An 8,931-nucleotide genomic window follows, 5' to 3' on the forward strand; every position below is an offset into this window, starting at 1 on the left:
TGCATTGCTGCAGCCTACCTGAAGGAATCCTATTTTTCCTATCTGAGCGTGTCAGGCAGTTTCATTTTTCTCGCCTCAGGGTGAGTTCAAAAGCCAATGTTCTACCCAAAGCTTTGCAAATTCCTCTCAGAGCCTCTGATAATCACAGATTTTATCTGGTGCGTAATCCAATGCAACGCAGTGTTTTTTCCTATACTCCAAATCCCATATAAACTCTATTTCAGCAATTGGAGCTTCATCTTTTTCAAAGCAAACTTATCAGTAGCTTTTACCAGGCTCCAAACAGGCAACGTTATTTCCCTACAGGAAAACATGTCTTAGCTGTTCGCTATTAATGCAAAGTCCTTAAAGAGCGCTTTGATTTTACCTGTTCTTCGGGGGAATCCACAGCTCTTTATAAATCACTTTGCTTCCAAATAAGTTTCAGCTTCACATCTGTGCACCTTCAGAGCCTGTAATCATCAGCTTGAGGATGGAAATGAAGGCAGTTTTCACAACGAGCTCAGCAAACTCCAGCTTCTGGCACCTAGTTTTCTCTATATACCAGCAATCAATACCCGGTTCAGGCAGCAGGAGGTGTAAAGGCACCACAGTTTGTGCTACACCACCTTCCCAGTAGGCTTAAAAGATGGGAGCTGCAGAATAGGAACAAAACAAGAACATTTCACATTCCCCAAATTACCAAGTGATGATATAGCTGGTTTAATGAGCACAAAGTGATTCAGAAGCATCTTTAGTTCTGTTTTCAGGTAGGAACACACTTCTCAGTTGGCATCCCTGCTGGGCAGCTATTGGTACAGAGCTTTTTTTAGTACCATTTTCCATCTCACGGTTAACACGTGCTCAGCCCCTGGGCCCAGAGCCCCAGCAGTGCTGGAGCTGCACTATTCCCTGTGCCCCACACCAGCTCCCCTCATGGATTTAAGTGTTGGTTTACACTGAGCAGTTCCCATTAAGGCCCCCCCCCCAGCTCGTTTGGATCCTCAGACATCACCACTTTGGGCTGTAGGAGGCTTCCTGGCAGACACTTGTAATCCCCTTAATTATCAGGCCACCCCAAACAGTGGCAAACCTTACCTAGAGAAGGGCACCCTACCCTCCCCAACATTGGGAATGACCCCTACGTCAGAAATAACAGAACTTGCCACATCAGTGGCATCTGTATGAATTGAAGACACCCCCCTACATCTGCCTGAACTCTCTCTGTAAGGGAAATGTAAGGACTCTCACCACACCCAAAAAGACAAAGAGCTGTTGGAGCACATCCTGAGAAGGGCAATAAAAAGGATCTCAAGGATCAACACCTCCGCTATAAGGGCAGGCTGTGAGAGTTGGGGCCGTTCAGCCTGAAGAGAAAGCTCCAAGGAAAGCCTTGAGTGCGTTTCCAATACCTAAAGGGAGTTTCTAAGAAAGGAGACCCAGCTCTTCACCACTACACTGTGGCAGAACAAAGGGAAATGGTTTCAAACCAAGAGGAAATTTTACATTGGATATAATGATGAAGGGTTGTGTTGTTTCATTTCTTGCAGTGAGGCACTGTCACAGGTTGCTAGAGAAAAGGTGGTACCCTGGGCCTGGGGGCACACAAGGTCAGGGTGGGCAGGGTCTGAGCGTTTGATGGAGCTGTGGGTGCTCCCATTCACTGCAGGGAATGGCACCCGATGGCCTTCAAGTGTTCCTTCCAACTCAAAGGATTCTGTGACACACCAACCCAGACCAGAGCAGCAATAGAGCCCCAGGAGCCCAATTTATGAGTGTGAGATAACACCAGAGTCACCAAGCAGCCAAGAGCAAGCAGGCTGCATCCCTAGGGCTCAGAAGCACCACAGAAACACAGAATGGCCTGGGTTGGAAGGGACCTCAAGGATCATGAAGCTCCAACCCCCCACATTGATACCAGCCCAGGCTGCCCAGGGCCCCATCCAACCTGGCCTTGAACACCTCCAGGGATGGACGGGGCATCCACAGCCTCTCTGGGCAGCTGTTCCAGCACAGCACCACTCTCCCAACTTAAAACCATTTCCCCTTGTCCCACTATTATCAGCCCTTTCAAAGAGTTGACTCCCCTCCTGATTATAGGTTCCCTTCAGGTCCTGGCAGGCTGCACTGAGGTCACCCCACAGCTTTATTTCCTCCATGCTGAACAAGCCCAGCTCCCTCAGCCTGTCTTCACAGGGGATGTGCTCCAGCCCCTGGATCATCTTTAAGGCATCACCTGGTTTTGTCTGGCTAAAGCCTAAAAAACCAAGCCAAGCCCATTCAGACCAACCCAGAACCCAGCCCTCCTAAAACAGGCACGATAGCGGGATACGAGCCCTACAAACAGATACACAACACAGCGAGACACCGGTTAATAGGGCAGGGAGGCCATTTATTGACAGAGGCTACACCGAGGTGCTGCAGGGAGGGCCGAGGAGAACGCAGGATCCAGCGGTGACCTCATGATCCCAGCGCTCAGTCCAGCTGCAAGAGAACGACAGGAGTGAGGAACCAGCAATGGGGGGCAATGGGGGGGGGGGCAATAGGGGGGTGCAGGCAATGTGTGCTGACCTTGATGAAGCCGATGTCCTTGGCGTACTGGCGGAAGCACTGCCGGCACATGTTCAGCCCGTACTTTCGGATCAGGCCGTGGCGGTTGGAGCACACGCGGCTGTGGAGAGAAGGGAGCGGTCAGGGCGGGTAATGGCGGAGCGGGGAGAAACCACGACAGAGTGAAAGAGACCGAGACCCACCAGCCCCAATAACCCCAATAACAACCCCAATAACCCCGGGGTGAGCACTGACCACGACCGCGATCCCTGCCCGAACTTCCTGGGGTGGCTCCAGTACAGCTGCTGGTGCCCCATGGCTGCGTGCGGCGCCACCAGCACAGAGAGAAAGATGGCGGCCCGCGCGTGCGCTAATCAACCCGGCCCGGCCTCCCGCCCTGCACCGCGGCACTGGGGGGCGGCGCGTGCGCAGAGCGACCCGCTCCCCCTCCCTGCGCCGTGTGACGTCACCGCCGTGTTAGAGCTGTATGGCTCGCGCGGCGCTGCTGCCGCTGCCGGGCGCGGTGGCGCACGCCTGTAGTCCCAGCTACTCGGGAGGCTGAGCCCGCCGGATCGCTTGAGCCCAGGAGTTCTGGGCTGCAGTGCGCTATGCCGAGCGGGCGTCCGCGCTAAGGCCGGCATCAATATGGTGAGCCCCGGGGAGCCGAGGCGCACCAGGTTGCCTAAGGAGGGGTGAACCGGCCCAGGTCGGAAACGGAGCAGGTCAAAACTCCCGTGCCGGTCAGTAGCGGGATCGCGCCTGTGAATAGTCACTGCAGCGTAGCCTGGGCAACACAGAGAGACGCGGGTTCCTTTTTGACCAAAACACGAAACAATTTTACCCACCCGCGACCCCCGGCCCGTCATTATTGCCCCGTGTGCGCAGCGCCTCCTGCTGGCGGCACCGCGTCATTGCTGTGCCCTGGATACAGCGCGTTATTGCTGTGCTCTACAGCACCTCCTGCTGGACACACCGCGTTATTGCTGTGCTCTATAGCGCCTCCTGCTGGCCGAGAGCGAGCTGTGCACTGCGTACACCGCCCCTCGGCTGCCGTCCCCACGCCGACCTCCGGGCTGAAGGCGCTGCGCTTTCACTTGGTGTTTTTCTCAGGACCTGAGGAAATGGCCACAAGTTGTATCAGTTGAGGTTTAGGCTGGACATAAGAAGGAACTTTTTCTCTCAGAGAGTGGCCAGGCACTGCAATGGCTGCACAGGGAGGTGGTGGAGTCGCCATCCCTGGCAGTGTTCAAGAAGCATCTGGATATGGAGCTAGGAGAGATGGTTTGGGGTTTGCTGTAGGTGTGGTAGGGGGAGGACGGTTGGACTGGACGATCCTGTCAGTCCTTTCCAGCCTTGTGATTCAATGATCCCATGATTCTGAACGCTCCCATCTCGCAGCCTGTCCCCGTCCCGCAGGTCTCGGTCGCCGTCCCTGGAGCTGCTCCGGAGCCGCTGTGGGGCACATGGGGTGTGTTGGGATCTCGGGGGCTTTTCCAGCCGGGACCATTCCGCGCTCCTGCCGTTCTACACAGAATCACAGAATGACCCGGGTTGGAAGGGACCTCAAGGATCATGTAGTTCCAACCCCCTGCCTGGCAGGGCCACCAAACATACACCTTTACTAGATCAGGTTGCCCAGGGCCCCGTCCAACCTGGCCTTGAACACCTCCAAGGACGGGGCATCCACAACCTCACTGGGCAGCCTGTTCCAGGGCCTAACCACTCTCCTAGTGAAGAACTTCCCCCTGACATCCAACCTAAATCTTCCCTCTTTCAACTTAAAACCATTTCCCCGTGTCCTGCTATTGTCAGCATATCCTACAGCTCCTCCCCGCCGCCAGGTGGCGCTGGTTCCCGGCTCTGCAGCTCCGGCCGCTCCTCCCTCCCGTCTCCTTGTCTCGCCTTCCCTTCCCGGCCGGAAGAGCTTTAAGGGCGGGAAGGGGAGGCGTTGCGGGATGAAGCTGCATTGCGATGTGGAGGTGCAGAGCCGCCTGCTGCCCACCTGCGGGCTCACGGGCCGCGGCCGCCCCAGCAGAGCGCTGCTGGCCCTCGGCCGCCAGCCCGGCCGGGCGCGGGGCGGCGTGTGCCTCATGGTGTGCACGGCCAGGGACCGCGCCGGGGTTCGCTACCAGGTGAGGCTGAGGGCTGGGAGGCCGGGCGGGTTCCTACCACACAACGCCCCGCTCAGCGCCCGCTGTTCCCCGGCAGGTGAAGGACAACGTGGAGCGGTTCTTCACGCGCTTCGTGGAGGAGGGGAAAGCAACCGTGAGACTGAAGGAGCCACCCGTGGATGTGTGCCTCAGTAAGGTGCGTGTGGGTACAGGGACAGCGGGATGGGTTGGAAAGGTGCTCACAGTGCTCATCCAGTTCAACCCCTGCTGTGTGCAGGGTCACCAACCAGCAGCACAGGCTGCCCAGAGCCACATCCAGCCTGGCCTTGAATGCCTGCAGGGATGGGGCATCCACAGCCTCCTTGGGCAACCTGTTCAGTGCTGAAACCAGAGCTGTCAGCTCTGAGCAGCCTGATCTCACTGTACGTGTCCCTGTTTGTGGCAGGGCAGTTGGACAAAATGGCCTTCGAATGGCCCTTCCAACTCAAATAATTCCACAGCTCTGTTTTCATTACTTCCTCACTCTTAGAGTTGATCCCTTTGTAGATCAAGGGTTTCCCAGCTGTGATGCTGATTGTACGCAAACACTGAGCGAACCCCAGCTCCTTGCAGCTGCCTGTTGCTGTGCTGCCTTCAGCCCCGTCACAAATTAAGCTGAGAAACATCCATCTGCACCATTGAACCCTGGAGCAAAAATACTAAAGTCAGTGTGTTCAGTGGGTTCGTGTTGGGCTTTTTGCCTTCAGCAGGTCTGTGCCTGCTGCTCTGCACACCAGGCTCCATAATCTCTGGTTGCTTTGTCATCTCTCATTTAGCTCTGGAACACAGGACTCGTGTGCTGCTGAAGCGCACTAATTCACTATTCTGACTTCTTTTCTGCAGGGCAGACATTGGGCTTGTGGCAGAAAATGATTTCCTGAACGCTTCCAGATCATTCTTTTTGCTTTTTTTTTTCCCTGCTTGTTTCTCTTAGTATTTTTCTCAATGCATTCATAGAGACATTATGTCTCCTTTATGTAGGTATTGTGGAGGGAATCAGTTTTAAACACCCAGAACACAAAGCACCCTTACTTTCAACTCACGTAAACAGTGTAAACTTACCTAAACATCCCAGTGTGTTTAGCTCCAGAAGGAAAGTACTTATTGCATCTCACGCCAAGGGAGCCAAGAAATATTGCCTGCAACTTCATCTCTTTGGTGAGCTGTTCTACTTGGACTTTACAGGTCTGGAGTACTTTTTCTCCTTCCTTTCAGCTTCAGTTTGCTCCTTACTTGGGGACATGGCAGCTCTGCCTGTAGTTGGGGAGAGCTGCCCTAGTGTGTCTTATCGCTATCCACCCCCTGCTTATGAGGGTGGCAGTGATAGGACAAGGGGGAATGGTTTGAAACTGAGACAGGGGAGGTTTAGGTTGGATCTTAGGAGGAAGTTTTTCCCCCAGAGGGTGGTGACACACTGGAACAGGTTGCCCAAGGAGGTTGCGGATGCCCCATCCCTGCAGGCATTCAAGGCCAGGCTGGATGTGGCTTTGGGCAGCCTGGGCTGCTGGTTGGTGACCCTGCACACAGCAGGGGGTTGGAATGGATGAGCACTGTGGGCCTTTGCAACCCAGGCCATTCTATGGTTCTGTGTGTGTACAAAGTGGTTCCAAAAGTTACTGTACAAATGAGTGCAAGAATAATGAACTTTTAATGCCATGCTCGTGTTTTCCTGCAGGCAAATGCCAGCAATCTAAAGACTTTCCTTTCAGCTGTGAGACTGGCTCACCAAGGGACCGATGTCGCTGCTCTCCCACTCTCAGCTTTGGTACCGGCAAAGACCTCCGAAGTTGAGAAGCCTAAAACAAAACTGATCATCACTTCCAAAAGGGACTATCCGCTCACCAAGAGCTTCCCCTATTCCCTCGAGCACCTCCAAGCTTCGTACTGCAGGCTGGCCCGGATCGACACGCGTGTGCTGTGTCTGAAGAAGCTGCGCAAATTAGACCTGAGTCACAATCACATCAAGCAGCTGCCGGCCACCATCGGTGACCTGGTGTTCCTTCAGGAGCTGAACCTGCACGACAATCACCTGGAGTCCTTCAGCAGCGCTCTGTGCTGCTCTACCCTGCAGAAATCACTCCAGTGCTTGGACCTCAGCCAGAACAAAATCAAAGCCCTCCCCATTCAGTTCTGCCAGCTGCGAGAACTGGTGAACTTAAAGCTGGATGACAACGAGCTGATCAGGTTGCCGTTCAAGATGGGCCAGTTGGATCAGCTGCGCTTCCTGTCGGCAGCTCGAAACAAACTGCCATTCCTGCCCAGCGATTTTAGGAAACTCTGCCTTGAGAACTTGGATCTCTTTGGAAACCCTTTTGAACAGCCCAATCCCCTCCTTCCCAACATACACCTGAAAATACCATTGACTTTGTTAGAATGTGCTGCGAGAGCTACTGTAAATTACAGGTAAGGGTGGCTCGATGGACACACGTTTCGTGTTCTCTGTCTCAAACCCGCTCAGCTTCCCTGGTTTGGATTCTTCCCATTAGTGGGAACTGCTCCTCACGGTGCTCAAGTTGCTTTGGATTCTGCTCGTCCATTAATGCTGTTATGATGAGGGACAGCACAGGTTCCAGCAGTAAATTGGGAACTTGGAAGCCTTTAACACTGCAGATTGAAATTGTATCCACAGGATGAGGGCACCATCACAGAGTGTTATTGCCCAGCCATAGGAAAAGGTTCAGCTCTATAACCCTGAGCTGCTTCCAGCTTTTTCTATGCAGGAGCTGATGTTACAGCGGGTTTTATGGCTCAGGTTGTGTTTTCTGTTGGGCTCTGGCTTGGAAATTGCTTTCTAACATGCTCACCCTTCATCCTGTGCTCACATACTAACTGTGCTGTGTGCCCCCCGTGTACAGGGGCTTCTTCCATGGAGTGGATTTGCTGAGTGTGATTAACTTCACACCCAAAACAAGTAGCAGGTGGGCAACGTGCATTGAGTCTGACATTGACCGGGTGTGAGAGTTAATGAGCAGGGAACGGGAGTGATAATAAGCTGTAAAAACCTTGAGAAAGGTAGGAAACAAAACACAAACACTTGGAAATCAATCTGTGTAGTGGTGTTCACAATCAGAGCTGTGATGGTGTTTGTGCTGACCTCAATTAGGGATGTGCTGAAATGGAGCCGGTGACAAAGCCCACAGGAGCCTGAGCAATGTGGGTGATGGGACACGTCGGTGTAGTGATGAGTCAGCCCTGCTCTGCCAGCCCGGTGTGAGCTGCTGGCCTCACACAGCTGCAGTTAACACAGCACTCGGTTCTCAGTGTTGTCATTGACACAACAGAATAAGAGCTGCCCTGTGTGTACCCGGCACCAGGCTGAGCTGGGTCTCACCTTGGCACTGAGTGCTGTCGGTTGATTCCACCTCCTGCTCTCGTCCCACAGGATCCCGTACAGTTCTCAGCTGCTGCCTTCCCACCTGTGTGAGGACCTGGACGTGGCCAAGACCTGCCAATGCGGGAGCTCCTGCCTGAGCAGCTTCATCCAGATGACGGTGACCATGAACCTGCACCACGTGGCTCACACCGTGGTGCTGGTGGACAACATGGGCGGCACGGAGGCTCCCATCATCTGCTACTTCTGTTCCCTGGGCTGCTACTCGCAGTTCCTGGACCGGTACCTGCAGAGCAGCGCCGACCACTGACAGCCCATAGTCGTGCATGGGAGCTGCAGGAGGTTCAGCCCTGCACGGGGGGGATGCGCTGCTCAATGTGCTGCTGCAGCCAGCAGTGCTCGTGGGCTGGGAATGACCCCCGTTGTGTTCTCCGTGCCCATCAGGTGTAGCTCCCAGCAGGGCCCCGTGTTGTTTTGTACTCTGGGATCTTTGTAATACAAACCTTTTCTACCCTCACGAGCTGGTTCCTTCAGTGCTGTGCTGCTCAGTCCCGCTGTGTAACGGTGACGGCCCCGGCAGCTCCCGGCGCTGCTGCCTGAAGGTTCCTCGCTCCTCAACTCGTGTTTTAAACGTTCCCGTTCCGTTCTGTGTTATTAAATGCTGAACCCTCCGTCTGTGTGCGCTGTTCAATCGTTACGGATCATACACCCGCTGATGATCCGCCACCCCCCGCCCGCGTCTCGGTGCCGCAGCTCCGCGGTTCCCGGTGCAGCAGATCTTATATCGGATCATATCGGCTCGGCTCGTAGCGGCGCATCGCATTCCCGGTCCGGCCGCTCCCCCCGTCCCGTCCCGTCCCGCCCCGCCGGAAGCCGCTCTCAAAATGGCGTCTGCGTTGTCCAATCGGGAGGCGCTGGCGC

At 54.7% G+C, this 8,931-nt stretch overlaps 2 protein-coding genes and 1 long non-coding RNA gene across 3 annotated transcripts; 1 reads left to right on the forward strand and 2 right to left on the reverse strand.

Moving 5' to 3' along the window:
* Positions 1-2,350: 2,350 nt before the first annotated feature.
* Positions 2,351-2,921, reverse strand: RPS29 (ribosomal protein S29). The gene is made up of 3 exons (XM_015865926.1): positions 2,785-2,921; positions 2,551-2,650; positions 2,351-2,463 (listed from the first exon to the last, which is right to left on the reverse strand). Exons 1-3 carry the CDS (start codon positions 2,844-2,846, stop codon positions 2,455-2,457), a joined length of 171 nt encoding a protein of 56 aa, XP_015721412.1. The 5' UTR covers positions 2,847-2,921; the 3' UTR covers positions 2,351-2,454.
* A 1,519-nt stretch (positions 2,922-4,440) lies between these two features.
* Positions 4,441-8,681, forward strand: LRR1 (leucine rich repeat protein 1). Its single transcript, XM_015865921.2, has 4 exons — positions 4,441-4,661; positions 4,738-4,836; positions 6,355-7,082; positions 8,062-8,681. Exons 1-4 carry the CDS (start codon positions 4,485-4,487, stop codon positions 8,318-8,320), a joined length of 1,263 nt encoding a protein of 420 aa, XP_015721407.1. The 5' UTR covers positions 4,441-4,484; the 3' UTR covers positions 8,321-8,681.
* Positions 6,308-8,119, reverse strand: LOC107315501. Its single transcript, XR_001555942.2, has 2 exons — positions 8,011-8,119; positions 6,308-6,475 (listed from the first exon to the last, which is right to left on the reverse strand). It is a non-coding gene; the product is annotated as an uncharacterized LOC107315501 (long non-coding RNA).
* Positions 8,682-8,931: the final 250 nt, after the last annotated feature.

This window comes from Coturnix japonica, chromosome 5, assembly GCF_001577835.2.
Source record: "Coturnix japonica isolate 7356 chromosome 5, Coturnix japonica 2.1, whole genome shotgun sequence".
In the NCBI taxonomy this organism is placed as follows: Eukaryota; Metazoa; Chordata; class Aves; order Galliformes; family Phasianidae; genus Coturnix; species Coturnix japonica.

Excerpts from the sequence above, each read along its gene's own strand:
- RPS29 (XM_015865926.1), bottom strand. The coding sequence starts at position 2,846 with ATGGGGCACCAGCAGCTGTACTGGAGCCACCCCAGGAAGTTCGGGCAG. Across the intron at positions 2,651-2,784 it reads GGGCAGGGATCGCGGTCGTG|CCGCGTGTGCTCCAACCGCC; the intron begins GTCAGTGCTCAC and ends TTCTCTCCACAG.
- LRR1 (XM_015865921.2), top strand. The coding sequence starts at position 4,485 with ATGAAGCTGCATTGCGATGTGGAGGTGCAGAGCCGCCTGCTGCCCACC. Across the intron at positions 4,662-4,737 it reads GCGCCGGGGTTCGCTACCAG|GTGAAGGACAACGTGGAGCG; the intron begins GTGAGGCTGAGG and ends GTTCCCCGGCAG. Across the intron at positions 4,837-6,354 it reads TGGATGTGTGCCTCAGTAAG|GCAAATGCCAGCAATCTAAA; the intron begins GTGCGTGTGGGT and ends GTTTTCCTGCAG.